Source organism: Plectropomus leopardus, chromosome 21 (assembly GCF_026936395.1).
Source record: "Plectropomus leopardus strain MGB_pleo_1.0 chromosome 21, ASM2693639v1, whole genome shotgun sequence".
Taxonomy (NCBI): Eukaryota; Metazoa; Chordata; class Actinopteri; order Perciformes; family Serranidae; genus Plectropomus; species Plectropomus leopardus.
The window spans coordinates 5,004,148-5,026,159 of record NC_142196.1 but is presented as its reverse complement, the minus strand read 5'-3'; the positions used below and the strand labels follow the sequence as shown (position 1 = coordinate 5,026,159).

General features: G+C 40.7%; 2 protein-coding genes across 8 annotated transcripts in view; both read right to left on the bottom strand.

Moving 5' to 3' along the window:
- Window positions 1-8,763, bottom strand: part of gfod1 (glucose-fructose oxidoreductase domain containing 1) — a 44,942-nt gene extending 36,179 nt beyond the window's left edge. Inside the window, exon 1 of the mRNA XM_042510785.2 lies at window positions 6,869-8,763. Within this exon, the coding sequence (XP_042366719.1) occupies window positions 6,869-7,121 (253 nt within the window). The 5' untranslated portion in view covers window positions 7,122-8,763. The remainder of the gene's footprint in view (window positions 1-6,868) is intronic.
- Window positions 8,764-12,736: 3,973 nt separating this feature from the next.
- The window catches only part of slc12a7b (solute carrier family 12 member 7b), a 75,177-nt gene continuing 65,901 nt past the window's right edge, over window positions 12,737-22,012 (bottom strand). For 5 of the 7 annotated variants that reach the window (XM_042510181.2, XM_042510183.2, XM_042510184.2 and 2 more), the window contains 4 exons: window positions 20,099-20,274; window positions 19,319-19,333; window positions 16,630-16,763; window positions 12,737-15,617 (listed from right to left, as the gene is read on the bottom strand). In XM_042510181.2, the coding sequence (XP_042366115.1) occupies window positions 15,526-15,617; window positions 16,630-16,763; window positions 19,319-19,333; window positions 20,099-20,274 (417 nt within the window). In that variant the 3' untranslated portion in view covers window positions 12,737-15,525. The remainder of the gene's footprint in view (window positions 15,618-16,629; window positions 16,764-19,318; window positions 19,334-20,098; window positions 20,275-22,012) is intronic. The other 2 variants (XM_042510182.2, XM_042510185.2) reach the window with 1 other exon arrangement.

Genomic DNA, 22,012 nt, shown 5'->3' with positions numbered 1-22,012 from the left:
CTCTGTTGCTGACACATCCTTCATTACAATGATTCTTATCAAAACTGATGAAAATGCAAGCTGGTTCGTTAGATAGTACCAAGGTTCAAAGAGACAGAACCGGTTACAGAACCAGAGCTGATTTGATGGAATCTGATGATAGTACCCTGGCATAACAGCTAAATGCTTTAGATATATGTTTATAGTGTAACACCTGAGATCATTTTCACAGCTGTTAAAATTATGCCAAAAAGGAGAAACAATACTTTAAACCTATATGACAGGAAACTGGGGCACCAGCCTTCTTATTTTACACAGTTTCTGTTTCTTGCAGGCCTATTGTATATTTTTACACCCCTTGATCCCAAAAAGAAACTGCAGCTCTGAAAACATTACAGAGCTACTGCTTTAACAGACAGTAAAATGCAGATACTATCTAATTCTGTGGAAAAACTTACAGTCTGCTGCACTTAAATGCATCGTATGTGAGTCTCACACATACAGCAGCTAGTCTGAACTCCTCAGGCTGCAGTATATTGGAAATGCTAATGTATTCAAATTGATCGGGAAAAAAAACAGACCAAAGAAGCTTCAATCTCCTCTGGTTTCAAAAAAATCACACTTTCACAAGCTGGTGGCCAAGAAATCCTTCAGGCTCACACGAGTCTGTCTTTAAAGCAGAATGGTGTGTGCATGGTTGTGTGTGTGTGTGTGTGTGTGTAGGAGCCAATAGTGTGAGTTTCCCTCTTCCCTTCCCAACACACCACGAAAGCCTGAGTGACATCAGACGCCTCAGGAATGCCGTAGTAGCAAGAAAGAGAAAGGAGGCAGAACAAAGTGAAAGAGATCCCTCTGGAAGGAGAGATGCGGCTCGACGAGACGGACTGGTTTGCTGCATGGAGGGGACGAGCTTTCTCTGGTCAAACCTGAACAACACGTGGAGTATGTTGTTGACTCTCACCAGTGTTTTTCCACCTTCCTGTTTCCCTACGGTAAATGTTAGCATTTAGTTTGCTTGGAAAAATGTCATTCTCGTACATTGCACCTTATACATGGAATAATCTGCAAAGGAACTTAAACTCTTCCACCATTACAGCTGTTCAAATGCCTTATTTCAGATCTGGTTTTAATTGAGTGTAAATGTTTTTAATTATACATATTCACCATTACATGTTTGTTGTCCTCTATTTGTATTTTTAGCTATGTGCCCCAAGGATGGCCAGTCAGATTCCACCCATCTGGCCGAATGTGTAAACCAAGTCATCAAGTCATCATATGTTTGACCATTTATTTTGCTATATGATTGTCATTGTCTATAAATATTACTTTTTTGTCTGTGTGCTTGGTAGTATAATCATTTCTCTATTTTCTGTTTTACGTGTTTGAAATAAATCGAATCAAATTAAAACAACATGTCATACAGGTAAAATTTCAAATGTTAGCCCAGACTGTTAAATGCTTCAACCACTAAATTTAACAGGCTTATATTTGGGACAGGGCTTTTAATTCCTTTCACACAAAACTGTTGCTCAGCAAAGATGGTAATACAATCAAATTGTTTATTTAAACTCTTTTTTGCGTCCAATGCTAAACATGTCAGCTGCATGTCCACGTCGACAACAGTTTAAACATTCATATTTGTACGTGTGATCCAAGCAGCTAACTAACTTGAGACAGGCCTTTAGTTGTCAAAATTTGTAGCCACACCAGGCTGATAAAAGGGACTGGGCATTTAATTGAGATGGGCTTATATTTGAAGTTTTATGGCACATCATATAGTCTAGAAATAAGCCAGATGACACTGGTTTAAATTGTTGTAATAGCTGCTGAAGACATCCCAAATAAATTGAGACATTTCACTTAAGAGGTATAAATAGCACTGACTTTAAGACAGACAACATACTCATTGTGACACTACAGGGTGTGTAAAACCAACATGACTAAAAGACAGAAAATAACACAATTACTAACCGCCCTCAGAGCCAAAGTTCACATTGTGATCGCACTTATCAACTGTGCTCATGAGGTAAGCAATAAGGCAGCCGGAGCCAGATTACTATCAGCTCACACACCCCGACAGAAGAGGAAGTTAGCTTTGCTCTGTCACCCAGCTGGCCGCTCCACTCACTGACCACACACTGGGCACATAACACTTCCCTGGAGCTGTCATGCATTATAGTGATGCAATACAGACATTTTGACTGACGTATCATGGGGATTTCAGTCGTCTGACAGATGACTTTCATTTCACAAAATGACAGAATGTGTCTTTTTTCTGTGGAATGGTTTGATTTTTATAACATTGTCACTGAGAGGTTAGTATCTTTTTAAAGGTAGAAAATATCACACGTTGTTTTCTCCTGTAAAAACTATGTATCTCTAATACATCAACAATTCAGATATTCATGAGCTGTGGTTTCATGTCTTTTTGTCTGATATACCCCAACATCTCCATCAGAGGAGGACAGGTACCGCTTCACAGCAGCTTAGCCTTACACCAATCGAGTCCTATTTTATGTATCTATTAAAGGTCCCCTGTATAGGATTTAGAGACACCTATTGGCCAAAATGTATATACTATTCATAAATATGTTTACATTAGCTAATAATCACCTGAAAATAAGAACTGTGTTTTTGTTACCTTAGAATGAGCCATTAATATCTACATACAAGGCGGGTCCTATATCACTGTGTCCACCATGTTGTTTCTACAGTAGCCCAGAATGGACACACCAAACACCGTCTCTAAGAAGCTTCATTTTCATTTTCCTGTTGGCCTCCATAGTTCTCCTACATGCTTTGCACACAGGAAGAGTTTCATTTCTACAATGTCACAACTAGATGTCACTAAAACCTACACACCAGACCATTAAATATATACCCACATTTTTTCCCTCCAGATTGAGCTACTGCGCAATCTTCACATGCACCATGCCCTGTTCTCCAGTATTTCAGTATTTAATCATTATACCACTGGAACAATTAGCTGAGGTCATTTATCTCTGATTCCAGTTACTATAATGAGAGGATTTGCTGATTTCCTCTAATATCATCGTAATTTGAACAGCTTTGAGTTTCCTGCTGTTGGTCGGACAAAACAAGTAATTTAACCCTTTCAAAAAACATGAGAAGAAGGCAAGGAGCATCGAAAGAAATGGGCCAAAAATTAGCAGAAAATTAACATTAAAAAAATAACAAAAAAAAAACAAAACAGAAATGACTCAGAAAAAGTGCTTATATTATTTTTTAACAATTTTATGTTATTATGATAATGATAAATATATTTTTTCCTTTTTTTATCTAGTTGCTAATTGCCTTTTTCACCATGTTTCTGAAAGAAATTGCACCGATTTACTCAGGGTTCAAAGTTTTTAATAGTTGTGAAAGGCAACACACGGAAAGTGATGTTGCTTCAAGTTTCAAAGGGTTAAAGACACATACTAAGGCTTTGGAAACTGTGATGGACTATTTTCAATTTTGGATTGATCAAAAAATCAACAGATTGATCTATATTTAAAACAATCATGAACCCAACAGGACTGATATTACCATAAATACTGACAACAATAAATACTTTTAATGGTCTATCAGCTGGTGAAGCAGCCTCACAGATAATTACATAATAAACTACAATTCTGACTTGGTCTGCTAATTTAATCAGGTTCAACCGAATTTGCAAACAGTGTTTTCTGTTTGTCATCCAACAGAATGCAAATAGGATTGGACCCAGGCTGAGGGAGAGAGGTGGGTGGGAAGGAACAGGCGGCGCTCGCACAATGAAGCCGTGTGAGGAAACGAGCCCAGAGGAAAGACAGAAAGAATGGTCAATGACGAGTTTGCAGTGGCTGGTGAGCAGGTTGAGTCAAGTTCACTGGGACATGATTAGTGATTCTGACGCAGGATCAGCTGGCTTGTGCAACTTTCACATGGGGTTACATTTGGCCTCCGCGAGCATCGACACAAGTGTGAATGGAGACTGGATGAAGAAAGAGATTTATCAACAAGAAAGTTTGTGTTTGCATGTACAGTATTGACATTAGTGCGATCATGATATAAACAAACAGTGTCTGCTGTACTTCAGGCCCATCCCTCTTGTTGGCTCACAGTGCCACTCCACAGATTCACTGAAGCCAGCGAGCAAACAGAAGCAGCAGTGTAAGAATGAATGGAGCCACAGAGGGCTTATCTTGATGATGGGATGCAAAGGCAGAAGTGACATGTTTACATTAGGAGCCACAGGCCACTTTATGGATACTTTTTCCAACCATGCTAATATGTGTAAACCCTTTAGAAACCAACCCAATCGGTAGAAAAAAAGGCTGGCATCCATCTGTTTCAAACCACAGATATGTTACAAGGTTATGGTTAGGAAAAGATCATGTTTGGGCTTAAAAATCATGGTTTTGTGGACACAATCATGGCTGGAGAAGCTGTCTATGTCTGAAAAACAACCACTTTTCATGACATTATCCCTGCTGGAAACACAGCGATGTCTTGCACAAAACACCTGCTTTTTGTGCACAATCCTCACTGGAAATGCTGCGTTGCCTTGGTAAAAACAACCAACAAAATATGACCCTTTTAATCCAAACTCCACATGCTGATTATGAGGACAACCTGCAATTTATGACAGTAAAAAACATCTTGTGGTTTGCATCAAAAAGTCTGGTGACCCACCATGATAACATTCAGTTAAAGTAAAAGGCAGCATGCGAAGAACACATCAGCTGAGTCCAATCACAGAAGATATTCTGAGTCCCTCTGCAGCTCACACAGCTCCTCCCTCCATCTCCCTCACACACACACACACACACACACACACACACACACACACACACACACACACACACACACACACACAGTGCTCATGCAGGCACGACTGTTGCTGACAGGCCTAGGTGATCCCCAGAGGTGTGACGACTGATGTGGTAGAAATTGACAGGAGGAGCATCACTTCTATAGCCACAGAATCACAGCAGCCTTGCTCATTAACCACACAGTCATTTATCCCGTCACTTGTTTGGATCATAGTCTCTGCAGTACAATATATATATAAATATATAAATATATATATATATATATAAGAACGCCACAGAAAAACCCCAGGGTGTTGTTAAGAGAATGTTCTCACTTCAACAAGATCTTTTATGAAAATTCGATGCATCAAGGCTACTCCTGTTCATTTTCCGATGTTTGAATTACTAACAGCAGATGTTGCACTACAGATGTTAGAGATGTGGAGTGAATCTATCACTGAGCTTTAAGGTTTGTTCTTGACCTTGGAAACAGCAGTTGATTCATTTATTGTGACAACCTGCCACGATGAAAACATCTGCTGCCACAAATACAGCGCTGTTAAAATATGCATATTGTATGGTGGTTTTAAAGTTTGAACTTCAAAGTTTGAAGTTTTACCTTCAGTGTGACAGCGGAATTCACATAATGTAGTAAACACGCTAACAGCGTAAACAGACCCTCCACATTTAGAGGGAACGCAGAATGATTAAAACACACACACAGACACCAAAAAGAACCCTTAGCATTGCTGTCAAACTTTACCCCATCATCAGTTACCACCACACTCTTATTCTGGGAGAAGCACTGCATCATCAGCAGATGGAGTTGGCGAGTAGACATGGGATTGCAGATGTTCAAATTTCCATTTTTTTACCATCTAATGAAGATCATGTGTCGTAATTGAAATCCGCAGAACAACTACAGAGATTTAATTTGGGTTCGGGACATTGTTTGACATCACCTAAGGCCCTGGATAATTGTGAGAAATCATAAAACTTCTCAGATAAATCAGTTATAAAAAATCTTCTTGCAGCCCGACCTTACTGCCCTCCTTTGTAGAAGATCCGACATGACTCCAGGTATAACCCTCTTCTTCCTCCCTGGATGCTCGGCATCTTTAGACTCATTTGTTTTTCAGTCACAAACCTGACCTATTAGAGCTCCCTGCCAGCTGAGCTCTGCTGCCAAACTGTGGGGTAAATAAAGCCTGTGTGGAGTCCAGCTCTGTGGTCCTTGCCTCCATTCTTTCACAGCTCCCGAGCGCGATCTCCAAAATAAGCTGCATTGCTCCAGATTTAAACTAGAACAACCTCTCTTTGTGTGTGTCTCTTTTGCTGCACTCAGGCCTCCTCTGTGTCTGCCAGTTTCACTGACACAGGTTAAGTTTGGTGTTTAACCAAGGCCTTTGTTTCACGGGGAGTCCCCTAACCCACATCCAGCACTGCTGAGGGTTTGTTTCCTTAGTGACAACACTGAAGACTACCAGGTTTATACATCACAGAGGACATGTCTCAGTGCTCACACAGAGACTGTAGCACAAACTACATCCTGTCAGACAAGGTCACACATTTTAAAGCTGAGCACATGCAGTCAATGATTAAGTCTTGCATCTATAGCTACACCAAACACTGCTGCATCTGCACACAAATCAAGGGTCTTGCTCAAGAGCACTTCAGCACCAACCCTGCCTCCACCTCAAGGCCAGCAGCCTCTGACAAGAGGGCAGCTTCATCAATAAAGGAGGTGATGTTATGAAGAATATGTAATGCATCAGTCTGCACTCATCCCACCTCTGATCTAAAAGCAGTGGTTCCTAACTTTCTCTTTTGTGGGGACCTTGAACTTATGACTAAGGACAAATCTGGACCCACTGACTGGACCAGCTGGGAACAAATGATCTAAACTCTTACCTCACTGGACTAAAGTCTGATCCACTACAGGACAATAAACCTACAAAGTTGACACGTGAATGTATCAGTGGCCTGGCGTAATGTCTGTCAGCTCGCCACCCATCACCACCACCCCCCACCACAGCAGGGCCGCAGCATCCCTCCCGCCCAGCAGCAGCAGCAGCAGCAGCAGCAGGACTCACCCAGTGTTTTGACTGCGATCTGTCGCGTCAGAGGCGGCGGCAGGTTGATGCAGACCAGATCCACATCCTGATGCAGCAGCACGTCGTCGATCCGGTTGGTGTAAAACGGTACGTTCATCTCCTTGGCCAGCTCCTCCGCCTCCTCCTGCGTCCGGCCCCACAGCGCTTTAACGGCGAAGCCCTCGTTCTTGAGCAGCGGGATGATCACCCTGGCGGTCAGGCTGGTGCCGAACACGCCGACCCCTGGAAGCATGGCTCGGGTTTATGTGTCCTATCAAGTCCTCTCTGTACTCTGTTTGTTTCTACAGCTCCGGATGACGCCAGACCTGCTGCTGCTGCAGCAGCGGCGGCTGAACGGGAGGGAAGCGGCGGCTGGGACCGTCAGGTTGGCCATCCACCTGCAGTCAAACACCCGCTGAGCTGCATTTCCCCGGCGCCCCGGCTCTGCTATTCGGCATGTAATATCGTTACCTCACCCGTAAAATAATCCAAAAACAGATGGAGAACCGGGCACTGCTTCCTTGTCGTTAAAAAGAACAATTTAAATGCACCATTCCGGTCTGTACCTCGTCCACGTTTGACAGCGAGCAGCGCACTGACTGCGCCAAGTGAAGGGCATGTCACCTCCTCCCTGGCTCCGTAATTCCTCCTCCTGCTGGAGCCTCCCTTCACATACCGCGACACGGAGTCAACGAGAGCTGGAGAGGAGCTTTATCTGCCGGCATACTGACTAAAACACGGCCGTCGACGTGTGTCTCTTTCCGGAGGACCCGCAGCAGCAGCGGCAACAGCAGCTACTCCGCTGAAGGCGGCGACTGATGTTGCAGCTTCAGAGGCGCGCGGTCAAATCACACACAATGTCAGGAAGTGCCACTGGTAGAGGATTTTCAAAGTAAAAGCTTTATTGATAATATTTGTCACCATTGTAGCTTTTGTGTGGAGTATATATATCGAATGTTTTAAGTGCACTGTTCGTTTCTCTTGCATTAGTTATCATAGTCTCTGAAATTATTATTAGAAGACAATAACATCATGCTAGGACCAAATGATTATTTTGGTAATATGGTAAAAAAAAAAAAGTTATTGTCTTTTTACTGCCTGTTATTAATATCATTTTTGGTTCTGTATTTAGTCTTTAATTTATTTATCATTTTTGGTTATTTTTCTCATGTCCCACACTATTTAGGGATTACCTTGGCTTTTAGAACACAGAAAATGAATAAATAAATGATGACATAGGGAAGAAAAATAAGTAAGTAAGTAAAAATAAGTACAAATATTTTTATAGTGCTTTTCACAGACATAGACACGGGCAATACACAACATACAGAAATAAAAACATTGGTGATGAGGCGACTACCCAAGCCACTTAGTTAAATGTGCGAAACTGCTTGAAGAGTACATTTAAAGGAAAAAGAAGAAGTAAGAGAAAGAAGGAGGGGAAGAGGAAGACGGAAGAATTTATTAAACTGAATTTACAATTGATTACAGCAATATCATTAAAAATATAAAAACAATAGTTGTGATATCAGCATTACAGTTTACAATTACGGTTTTATTTTAGCCCTGGACAATTTCCGGTCCTTTTCTGTCTGTCTTTGCATCAATTGACGCAGCTCTCACCGCGCTCCTCTCCCCAGTTTAACCCTTCAGCTGCCGGACAGAAATAATAAATATATCACTAAAACACCATTCGCCAGGTGAGGTTAAAGTGCACCTGCTGTACTTCATGTGATCTGTGTCTCATCATGTGAGTGATGTGAGAGAAACATCATGATATTCACAAGTGTACTCTTCTGAAATGTCTCAAAGTGAAAGTGACACCAGGCATGTTTTCTAAAGGTGTGCTGTCCTCTTTGTCTTATGGTCACTGAATGTATTTCTGCCTCACAGACCTCAGTCACAATTCTCCCAGGCTCCCATCACTTTAGCCTCCATCCTCCTCTGCTGTCCATCTTTACTTCGCACAGGGAGCTGAACCCTGAACCCCACAGCACCCTGCACCCTTCACGCTCCACAGAGCCGAGTAACTCAGCCTGACAGGATGCAACAAGACAGAAAGTGTCGACGGCAGAGACATGATATTCAGAGCTTTAAGATATGATGGAGCTGAGCTGCTTTGCATTCTGCAGCAGGATCAGAGGCCTTTGAAGTGCGGAGAGGATTTGAATCTCATCATGGTGGAGTCCACTGTGTGCTGCTGCTCATCCACACGTCATCTACTGCAGGCTTTTTGCAGTTTATGGAACATTTCTTTACAAGTTGTTTATTTCATTTTTTTCCTGTGTTTTTGAAAGAAATCAAATCAGTTTTCTCAAATTTCAGAGGTTTGAATGCTAGTGAAAGGCGTCTGAGTGCAGTACTCGAAAATGTCAGGGGTTTTTTTTTATAACTAAAATATCACCTGCAAGCCTAAAACAAAACCTGCTCTGAGCCTAGCACAAAACATCCAGATAACAGCCTTTTACCTGGCAGGCCCTCTGCTGACCTGCAGCTGACAGGATTGATCAGCAAGGTTTCAATGGATGGAAAAAGCTGAATGTCATAGCTCCAATCAATATGGACACGAGAATAAAATATTAAACTGGAGTGCACACATCACTTAACTGCTATTTTTGTCCACAGCTATAGTGCTGCTGCTGAGAATCAATGAGAAAATGTCTTTGTGTCTTTCAGTCTTGGTCACAGATTTTTACAGGTTGAACATACGTCAGGTCATGTTGTCAACATCCAGCATCCCCGATCGATTTGATCAACAATGCACAGAGCAAACAGGAGAGAGAGACACAGAACTTTGGACTGACAGATTGTGCAGAGAAAGTGGTGAAAGGCAGCTCAGAGGTCAAAGGTCAGACGAAGACAAAGCTCAGGGGTGTTCTTGTCAGTTTGGCAGAATGTGGCTGTGCATTTCTCTGCTCAAATCAAACAACCAGCAGCGGAGGCCTTTTGGAATATTTGGTAACAGGATTCATGTTCAGGTTGTTGTTGCATCAGTCAAAAAACTTCCTCCTTCAGTTACAGTGCTATAATTTACAGTCAGCCCAAGAGCAGCTACACTATATTACCAAAAGTATTCGCTCACCCATTCAAATGATCAGAATCAGGTGTCCTAATCACTTGGCCTGGCCACAGGTGTATAAAATCAAGCACTCAGGCATGCAGACTGTGAAACAAGACATTTGTGAAAGAATGGGCCGCTCTCAGGAGCTCAGCGAATTCCAGCGTGGAACTGTCATAGGATGCCACCTGTGCAACAAATCCAGTCGTGAAATTTCCTCGCTCCTAAATATTCCACAGTCAACTGTCAGCTCTATTATAACAAAATGGAAGCGTTTGGGAACAACAGCAACTCAGCCATGAAGTGGTAGGCCACGTAAAGTGACGGAGAGGGGTCAGCGGATGCTGAAGCGCATAGTGCAAAGAGGTCGCCGACTTTCTGCACAGTCAATTGCTACAGAGCTACAAACTTCATGTGACCTTCAGATTAGCCCAAGTACAGTACGCAGAGAGCTTCATGGAATGGGTTTCTATGCCCGAGCAGCTGCAGCCAAGCCACACATCACCAAGTGCAATGCAATGCGTCGGATGCAATGGTGTAAAGCACGCCGCCACTGGCCTCTAGAGCAGCGGAGACGCGTTCTCTGGAGTGATGAATCACGCTTTTCCATCTGGCAATCTGATGGACGAGTCTGGGTTTGGAGGTTGCCAGGAGAACGGTACATTTCAGACTGCATTGTGCCGACTGTGAAATTTGGTGGAGGAGGAATTATGGTGTGGGGTTGTTTTTCAGGAGCTGGGCTTGGCCCCTTAGTTCCAGTGAAAGGAACTTTGAATGCTTCAGGATACCAAAACATTTTGGACAATTCCATGCTCCCAACCTTGTGGGAACAGTTTGGAGCGGGCCCCTTCCTCTTTCAACATGACTGTGCACCAGTGCACAAAGCAAGGTCCATAAAGACATGGATGACAGAGTCTGGTGTGGATGAACTTGACTGGCCTGCACAGAGTCCTGACCTGAACCCGATAGAACACCTTTGGGATGAATTAGAGCGGAGACTGAGAGCCAGGCCTTCTCGACCAACATCAGTGTGTGACCTCACCAATGCGCTTTTGGAAGAATGGTCAAAAATTCCTATAAACACTCTCCTCAACCTTGTGGACAGTCTTCCCAGAAGAGTTGAAGCTGTAATAGCTGCAAAAGGTGGACCGACATCATATTGAACTCTATGGGTTAGGAATGGGATGGCACTTCAGTTCATAGTATGAGTAAAGGCAGGTGAGCGAATACTTTTGGTAATATAGTGTATTAGCTTTTAAAAGAAGTCAATACTTTTTCCTGCACCGTACATAATAAATGCATAATGAAAATACAGACAGGCAAACTGATACAGTTTGTGAAGTCGGAACATGAAGCGCATCATGTCCCAGCTCCGGCTCCGGTCTGCTCGCCCTCTATTCATGGTCACGCTCTGATTGAATCAGATGTTGGTATGGTTTGTTTGTGTGAGACGGATCATGTGACCAGTCGGGGTCAAGCCTGTCTGCACTGGATAGCTGATTATCCAGTTAGATAGAAGGGGAGGTGCTGATGGGGCAGCAGAGGGGCTGCTGGGTGATAACCTGCACAGAGGGATGATGTGGGTGGACTGGTTCGGGCCAGTAAACAGCTCACTGTGGTGACAAATATTTGGACGTATCTGTGGACTTCATCTAATACAAAAATGTGCCTAAGCTTGATTTGGCTCAGAGATACAGCTCTTTATCAGCAGCTGCTATCAAGCTGCATGAAGGCTGATTCAAAAAAGACAACACTGACCTCTAGTGGATAAATACTGTTTCACCAACATCACCTCAAGTCTGCATACTCACCTCTGTCCAGAATACCTGCTGTACACCTTCACTCACTCCTAAGAGTCTGACTTTGTTGTGTTCAACAGGAGTTGAAGCTTATCTTTATTTACAACTCATCATCGGCTCTATGTCTATGTGAGCAGTAGGCTAACAGTGGTGGTGGACAAAGAAGCTGAAAGCCACACTTGAGTAAAAGTACAGATTTCTTGCCAGAAAATGACCTCATTAGAGGTTAAAGTAATTTATTAGAACATTACTTGAGTTCAAGTGTCTGATATTTATTGTACTTAAACATTAAAAGTAATTTTATTACATTAAATCTACTTAAGTATTGAAAGAAAAAGTACAAGTAAACGCTTGTTATAAAAAGCAATTGGTCAGAATTTTGAGAATTATGACATTTACATCTCCGAGCATACAACAGCTTAAAATAGAATCTATGAAGAAAAATAAGGTCTTTTATTTTCATAACTTTAAGGATTTAAAGAAGAAAAATCCAGTTTTCCTTCCCCCAGTAACTTTGGTAAAGCCACTAGCCCTCAGTGGCTTAGAATGAGACCTCTGATTAATAAATATCAGATGAAATAAAAAACTTTAGAACCAAATTACCTGAAAATTCACAAAAACAAAATTAAAAAAAAAAGAAACAAACAAAACCCCCAGGAAAGTAATAAATAAATAAACAAAAAATGACAATAATGGTAATAATTCTGTAAAATAAGTGTGTATATATATATATATATATATACATACATATATATGTATATATGTATGTATATTATTCCCTAGCTAATATATATGTATATTTCCCTAGCTTAAAAAAATATCAATATCCACAATTCTTTTTTGCAATTTCTTAGAGTTGCTCATTGCCTCTCTCCCTATATTTTTCCCCATGTTAAGTGATGTCACTCCAGGTTTAAAAAGATTAAGTAAATCATGATAAAAGCTAACATGCTTCTTAAACAATGAGGCTTTCACTCCAGCAGTGTGAATCAGGACGCAGACCAGTTGAGCTTTATTTCAGCACTTTTAATAATTACTCAGAGGCACAAATACAATTTACAGGGCTACCTTCCTCTACATGTGTGCCCACAAGTGACTTCCTGTTCCAGCCTGTGAGGTCTGCCAGCTGAGCTGGACTCCAGCAGAAACACAAACCACTTCACCTCACAGTGACACAGACATACACACTCTCTCACACAAACACACACACACACACACACACATGCACACCACTCTGCTGGTCCTCTCACATCGCAGAGGCTCTTTTTCCTTTCACCAATCCACATGGAACATCAGTTCTGAAAGAGAGTTGTGATTGAACGAGTTTTTATTTCTTCAGCCGAGCCTCAGTGACACCTTGAGGTAGATAACATTCTCCAGTCACCTCAAACATTAGAGCTGGGAAACACACACTGCTCACAGTCCTATTTACCTCCAGAAACGGTTATTTTTTCTTTTTTTTAGCATCTTCTGTTTGGGGTTCTCCATGATTTCTTTATGCACAGCAACTGATATTCAGGTCAGTAACCAAATTAAAACAACAAAAAAACATCTTTAATAATTTATCTTTCTATGTTTCAAACTTCTTAAAACTAAACATTTTCAAGTTTATTTATACAGAACTATGTTTTTTTTTAATCTTTGGTGGTCTAAAAATATAAAACTGAACGAAGTGAAATAATTTGAACTTCATATATTAACAGAGTAATTAAACTATTCATTTGTACCCTGGTTGCTTCCCTCTGTTTTTTTTTAAGAACTCTCAATCCAGGGTGCCTCTGTATCCTCAGGGTGTTCAGTCCTGTGTGCTGTGCATGATGTGTTTCTGATGGGATGGAACAAAATGCAAAAAAACTTCACATCTGCTGTCGTCTTCACACATACCGCCTTACTCTCTGCCTCCGTCCATAAAAATCACACAGAAAATTAACACTTAAAGTAACAGAAGATCAATTATAATGTAACAAACACTACATAGACCAGAACTATAAAGTAACACAGGCATACATCGACAACTGAACAAAACACAACAAAACACGGATGTTGCATAACTGATAATCAGAAGTTCTAATTTCCCTGCAAAGACGTGCAGGAGAATTCGACTTTCTGCTTTACAAAATACTGCACAGCTAATTTTATAAAAGAAACTGTGGAGGTTTGCATAAGAAATTAGTCTTCCATCTAACACTTTTTTTCATTTTTCACAATTTGGGAAATTCAATTATCAATTTGCAGAATTTTAAAAGAATTCTACCATAAAAAAATAAATTTTGCTCTTTTTCTTTCTTTCTTTTTTCTTTTTTTTTTTTTTAAAGATTGTCAATAAAAAGTGGTGGCCATGCTCTAAGATGCATTGATTATACTTCCACAGTTTCTTTTGTAGTCATTTTGGCACTTTTTCTCCTACATTAATCTACTCAGTCTGGGACTCAAAGCCTGAAGAGTTTCATTAGGTAAAATATTATAAAAACATTGAAACGGGAGAAGTAAATATGGAATTACGTGCTGTGTGCATGTTTCATGACCCCATGATCTTAATTCTCAGTATCTTGCTCCACTAATGTTGCAATGTATTGAACAGTAGAGAGTGTCACTGCAGGCGACAGAGCCAGGTGAGAATGAATTAAGTGCTGAACAATCGGTAGTGCAAAGTCAACAGTGCTGTAACTACGTCCATGTGGGAACAATTATGTTCATATACATGTTGTTAAATGCCAAAAATTTTGATGGCGATTTAAAGATTAAATGTGTGAATTAATTAGCATTAAACTACTGCATGCTGTCAAACAGCCCTTGGAACTGAAAAAATCTATGGTCACTCTAAACTGAGCACTACTTCAGTCAGCGTTAACATGTATACATGTGCATTAATATGTCATTCTACAAAGCTTATAAAGGGTCCTAGAGTATTAACTATGGCTATTTTCCTTATTGATAGTGTTTGAGAGTGGGAGATAGTGACCGATGATCCAGTATCACATCCACCTAACAGAAGGTGATCCAACATGTGGCGAGCACATGTCCTTCATTAAATCATAGACAAGGCGAACAACCACACAACACTACAGCTACAAATGCTGCTTTAGGGAGGACCTCCAGCTACACACATGACCCTTGTTCTGCAATACTGACGGCTCTACAACCTAACAGGAAGCTTTGAAACACACGGCTCTTCTCAGACTGAAAGCAGTTTCTTAAAAGTAATTCGAAATGAAAACATTAAGCACAAATTATGCTGCAGAACACACAGATCACCAAACTGTATCTAATATTGAAAATCCAGTATGTTATGACCATTCAAAGCCATTCAGTAACTTTGTCCGTCTCTCAGGTCCAGCAAACGTCCCTCCACCTCCCAGAGTGCACCAGACAACACAAAAGACTATGAGATTCATGTCGACAGCACACATTCTTTGCTTATCTGTACACAGTGAGCGCCAGTAACGTGACAACATCAACACAAGAGGGAGAGAATATGAAAATGTAACAGAACAGAACGACGTCTTCAGAGTTAAATGAACAATATAAAGTGTCTCTATGCTCTATCTTCCATGTGCGGGGGGGTACAGTGGCCCGGCGTGGACGCACACTGTGCTCGCTCAGCCAGTCAACTGATTTGACGCCGTTTCCTTCATCCTGAGGTCCATCAATCTGTCAATCACAAGTGGTCCCGCCTTCCAACAACCCCCGCCCATCATAAAAACCAAAATTAGGCTTCTTTCCCCGAAAATGCCCGGTGACCGGTATCCATGGCAACAGCCCATGTGTGCAGGGTGGGGCGTGAGAGGTTTTTTTTTTTCTTAAGAGTAGATGGTGATGACTTCACGGCCGCCGCCTCGCACCAGGAGGACCCGATTCAGACCCTCGAGGAGAACCTCCAGAAACTCCATGTCTGAGGGGAGCAGTCAGGAAATGCAACATACTGAGAGCAGTATAAAGTAGTGCACAATGTTATGTCATATCCCTCCACTTCACCATCATCTTACAGTCCAGCACAGAACGCATTCGCTACATTATACATCAGACAATTAATTGGAACGCTAGTAATCTAACCTGCAACAGAGTGGTGCAGGAATGAGTTTGAAAACTTGGAAATTAGTTTGAATTTTTGCACTTCTGCTTCCCTCGTCTCAAAGTAAATTGTTTTAATGGGGTTTTGGTTAAATGAAATAAGGTCTGTAGTTAACACAAGCTGAAGAGACTTTCAAGTTTTGATTTCATTACCCAACTCATTTATTTTGGAGCTTTCATGTGTCTTAAAAAAGGCAGCTGCTAACAAAGGGTAACAGTATGGGTTTCCATTACAGATTAAGACAGATTAAAACTTAAATGATATTTTCAAAATGTCGATAAAACACAACTGCGAGATGTCTGCGTTTCCAATGACTGATGTTCTACAACTTCTCTTGCAACGTTATGAAACTTCTCCTCTGGTGATAACATTCCAAGAAGCATAATGATGGATGTTTAAAACATAAGCAGCTTTATTTCTATTGCAGCCACCACACTAGCTGTCAATATTTCCAATCGAAGGACACGAAGGCGTGTTATGTGAGCGATAATGGAAAGGCAAGCCCCTGGCCACATATGAGGGACTTCTGGGAGGTGATAGCCTATTATTTCATAGAGGAATTGTGGATTCAAAACTTCAGGATAATCCGCTCAACTTTTGAAGAGTTATGTGATGCGGTAACACCTCTTGGAGCTCCTGCTGCATCACGAGGGAGCCAGTTCCTAGTTTTTTAGAAACTGAGGTGTTTCTATTAAGCCTATTTTATATTTGCAATTTCAATATACACTATATTAGTGTTGATGGAAAACCAGCCTAGTGTCATGTTGTGTTCATATTACCATTTGATGCTTAGTTATTATAAAAGCATAGATCACAGCTGCTTTAAGGATACAGTTTTCGTCTCCTCCTCTGTTCTTTGGTGGTCCGGGCATGTTGAGCAGAACCAGGTGAGCTCCCTGTGACTTGTTGACCACCACCTCGTTCAGCTTGACAGCTGTGTGCATCCGACGAACATTTGACTGGTTCCTAATTTGACAAGAAGAGCACAGTGAGAGAGCTCAGCACTGACCAAATCATTAATTATTAAATAACTATAAATAACTAAACCCTACATTTTATAAGTAATGAAGTGGGTGAGTGATGATAATAGATTGTTGCTGGGGCTCTTGTTCTTATGAGTAAAATGCAAAAGCTGTCTTTTCAACTTCATCAAACTAGACTTGCACTGTGCAAGATATTTTCTCTCACTATAGTGGTGGTCTGAGGATTTTTTGATTCAAGTAATCTAAGAATCTGTAAGCTTTACGCTGGCATCAAAACACAACAGGCCTTTTTCACAGCAAACAAAGCTGTTCCACAGATGTTCCAGTTCCACACTATGAACTGATTATAAGAATGTCTTTTAACTAACTTTAACTTTAAGTCAGTCTGTCTTTAGTCTCTTATTGTTGGTGGTCAAACAGCTCCCAAAGCATCTTGAAATACAAATAAAAAACTTTCAAATTTAAGTTTGACACCAATCACGTGTATTGTATTATTCTCTAATAGTATAGTAAGTTTTGTCAATGTTTTTGTTCACTGACTGCTAAAATATCATTCAAAAAAAGCAGTTTATATGATGACTAGTATGCATTACAACCTGTATAGAAGTAGTGTGTAGTTTGAATCTGGGATACAGCCTGATGATTCATTTGTACTTTACCAATTTGACATTTGTGTGATAGAGGCCTACTGTCGCAACATGGCAGCACTCCTGGGTAAAACAGGAGTGGCACACTGGAAAATCCTTACGAAAGGATCCAGCCGGCGTGCTTATGCCTTCTACTTTAAAAGAATAAAACCATTATTTACAGCTGGAAAAACCACTGAGAACAAGCTCTGCTTTGCTCTTGTTTACATGGTTATGCAATGGAAAAACTAATGTCACAGGATGTTTCTTCTGACTCGCTTTTAAAGTAAAACATCACTAAAACTCTGCTACAAACACCCTCACCAGTATAACACAGAGTCATAAATATGTAAATAACATTTTGCATTTTGGTTAAAGCATTTTGTGTGTTAGCGTCAAACACAAACGAGTAAACAAGGCATGGTTAACGGACTGAAGCGTATTTAGTTCCAGATAAAGAGGCAACATTTTGGGACAAAAAAGGGCATGCAGCATCACACCCTGAAGTCCACATAGTGGTTATTATCACTTAGTTTGCCATACCTTATTTTACATGCTGTTATCTGTCAAACTAAATAATACTTGGTTTTAAAGGGAGGGTTCACATACAAAAGAACTTGAACTTAATGGTAATGTCTCTTTGCAGAGCTCATGACCCAGTTAGGCAGGAGATTCACTTGCTGTTTAACCTTGTGTACGCATATGCGTCCGGCTGCATCATGAGCATTTTTGTATATATACTTGCCTATGCGCAATGCATGCTGCTGGAGGATACCTCTAAAAGGCACATGTGAGAGCTCAGGCCATATACAACTACTGGACTGCATCTTGCATCTATGCCATGGTAATTTTTGAGGACTTGCACAGCCGATGCATCAAATCGACGCAGGAGGCAATCATGCGTACACGTACATGTACTTAACAGCAAGTGTATCTCTGGTCTTACTCAAGATAAACCACAGACCCTGTTATGAGCAGTTTCATGTAAGAATATTTTATTTCTTATCACTGATAAGAAGGAAGCGTTCATCTACTCATGAATGAGAAGCTTGTGCTTGTGACAGCGCAAGATGTAAACATTAATGCGTCCTCCTTGGTTGAGATGTAATGTTAGGTAGCTCAGTGATGCTAGGTGAGCCGCATGTTTTCGTCTGCGTTGTGATACGGCTGGTAGGTGTAATTCGGTAGAAACAAAACAGTTCCTACATAAAACTGCTCACAGCAAGGTGTGTGGATTGTCTTGAGTAACAAGGTCATGATTTCTGCAGAGAGACATTGCTGTTGAGTTTCTCAAATGTATTTTTTTGGCACTTAAAGCAGTTTATATCTCCATGCCAAATAATCTAGACTGATAAACAGCACTATAAGGTAACAGAAAAATTATGTATTTTTTAATTTTAGGGTGACCTTCCTTTAATAGTTAGCACTGTCAAAAATCTTGCTACTATCTCCTTAATGTTGCCTCTTTATCATCACTTTCACAGTGTTAGATCACAAAGCGATTCAAGCACACAATGTCAACTGCCAGAAGCCAAATTACATGAAGGAGAAAAACAAGACAAAATCACAAAGTTCTGCTTTCCATTCTACTGAAGGAGAAAATATTAATAATTTCATGTCAAGACCAAATGAGCATTTCTTCAAAATGTGTTAATCATGTTGACATAAGGAAATGGAAAGCACAAAGTTGTTCATGCAAACAATGTCTTCAATATCACATGCATATTAAATGAATGGAGGCTTTTTCCATCATCGTACTGTTATAACAGAAAGTCCATGCATATTAGGACACACAAACAAAGACGCAGACACACAAGCACACGAGCTGGAGGACACTGAACGACGCTACGATCACCACAGCAGCAGAACACACACACAGCCTAGAGCAAAAAAAAAAAAAAATGCCACTTACAGACTCTCCCACTCTCTAGAAGGAGAAAAATGGGACAGAACAACAGAAACAGGCTTAGATGCTTCCTACAACAGCTCTCCAGCTCTCTCCACCACACCGCATGCTTCCAACTGTCCCAAACGGCTCATCGGGACACCCAAAGGTGACCGACAAAAACCTCAGAAACTTACACGGAGCCGTTTGATGTTTGGTGAGGCTTTGAGAAAAAGTTGCCTCCATTTCTTCCTGTGAGACTTCACAATATGTTAACAAACTTTAGAAGCCAATAAAAGTGGACTGGGACACACGTGATCAAGTCCACACACTGATGGTATGGACAGTATGGGATGAAAGGGTGTTAGTCTAAACGGCAAATGGTCTGCATGATGTGGCCATGCACTAAGACTGAGATGGCTGAAAGTGTACACACATGCGCACACACACCAAATGCAGCCTGAATGCACACGCAATGCATATAATTGTCCCATTTCACCCTGCTGCGCTTCATGACTACTGCTACATCAACACATGCTGTCCTCCTGCACTGAGGCTTTGGCACCATCCTGAAGTCCTGTCAGTACTCTATATGTGCCGTGGATTACTCTTCAGAATACTTCTTGACAGTTAAAAACTTGATGTTCAAAATGGTGCAAATGTCTCTCACAAGGCACATGCAGTAACATGTTTTGTACTGTAACCTTTACAGTATTTTTCTGTTGCATATACAATACATTTGACACTTCAAGATAGAGATCAAGGCAAAACTTTGACGTTATTCAGGTTGTGTTTAGACAAACTTACGGTTTCATGTTAAACAGGTCGCGCACAGCCACGTTGGCATTGCACTCGCGGTTACGGTTACGCTCCGTGAAGAGCTTGTCCTTGGTCCAGGTCATGTGAACCCGCTCGGGTGCAGTGTCGGCCTTATCGTTTATGGTGGTGTGAGATGCTGTGTTTCTGTCGTGGATCAGCTGGGCCTGGGGGGGAGGGAGAGAGAAGAACATGGAGGGTTTTGACACCTGGATTGACAGTTTTTCCCTACTGCAATAAGATGCTGTTCAAAAGTGTCTAAACCTCTGAAACCTCAGAAATTTGCTTGGATTTATTTTGAAAACACGGGGCAAAAAGCAATAAGCAACTTGGTAAGAAGTGTCCTGTGACAAGAAAATGATCTGAAGATTTGATGAGGATTATATATTATCAAATAACTAGGAAAAATGCCAAGAAAAGTATCTTAAAAATTTTGTTACAGAAAAATAAACTTTTTTATTATATATATTTTTTCTTTTTTTCTTCTTTCTTAAGGTCATTTTCTTTCTTTTTTTTAAACTTGTCTTTTTGGTTGCTTATTTTTATGTATTTTTCTTATATGAAGTGCTCTTGCTCATTACTCTCATTACTTTAAAAAAAAAAAATCAAGCCAGTTTGCTCTGGTTTCAATTGGTTAACTGGGATATATGTCAGAAGAGGGACAAAATGAAACACAGTACACAGAATGGAAAAAGAGATATAAACAAGGAAAGGTGGCAAGATAGCAGTCAGGACTCTAATGAATTAATGGAGAGAAACAGGAGTGAGGAATCATCCATAGAGGTAAATAAAAGGTACACAAAGTGAGGGGTTGGCCAGTGAAAGATCAAACCAAGCAAGTAAAAGTTGATAAAAGTTGGGTGGAACCATGCTATAGAATAATGAGAATGATACAAACCTGATCAACAATTACAAAAAACACAAAGTCCATAAAAGAACAAATATACACTGGACATCAAAATAGAAAGTTTCTGCAGGCAGACTGGAAATCCCAGCTTGGGTTCAAACACAACATTTATGGGTGATGACAGGATCGGTGGTGGTGGTGATGAAACAGGTACAGTATGATTGCAACCAAATTAGATACAGAGCTTCAAAAGATTATTACACATGCTAAAAGTATGTCACTTAATCACTGATAAAGCTGGTCTATCAGCCTGTAAAGCAGGGATAGTGCAGGGATAATACAGCACAGCAGTAGTTTAGCAGAGCAGGATTAGGGTGTAGTACTGGCAGAGTGGACTGGAACGGCGCCCCGTCACTTTTTTTCTCCAATTGAGAAAATAGAATATTTGCATTATTAGGATGAAGATCCTATTATCACTTACGTGCGTCATGCAAGAGAGACAATAGTAATAAGTAGAAAAGTGGAAGTTGTCAAATTAACATCTAATTGCATTGATTGATTCATGATGTCAACTCATGCATCTTGTTACATATGTGAAAACGTTCCACCTTTAAAGTTGCAGGTAGCAGGCGATGGTAGCCTTTGAGTTGCACAGTGAATTAAATGATTTTTTCTCAGTCTATAGCTGCTAACTGTTAAATCTTTGAAACCTGGAGTGACAACACTTTGCTGCTGCTGTCAGGCGTCTTTCACAAAATATCTAAATCCTGAGCGAAGTGGTGCAATTTCTTTTACAAACATGGGAAAAAAGGCATTGAGTAACTTGGTAGGAAATGTTCCACAAATTGTAAGAAGTTAGTAAGTTTGGAAAGTTATTTTTTTAAGTTAGGGAAAAATGTTAAGGAAAAAAAACCTAAAAAAACAAAAAAGGTTATGTTTTCTTAAGACCTAATTTCTTGCTAATTTGTGGGCCATTTCTTCTAACATTGCCCATGGCATTCTTTCCAAGTTTTTGAAAGAAATCAAGACATTTTGTTTCAAAGCAAGGCTTAACTGGT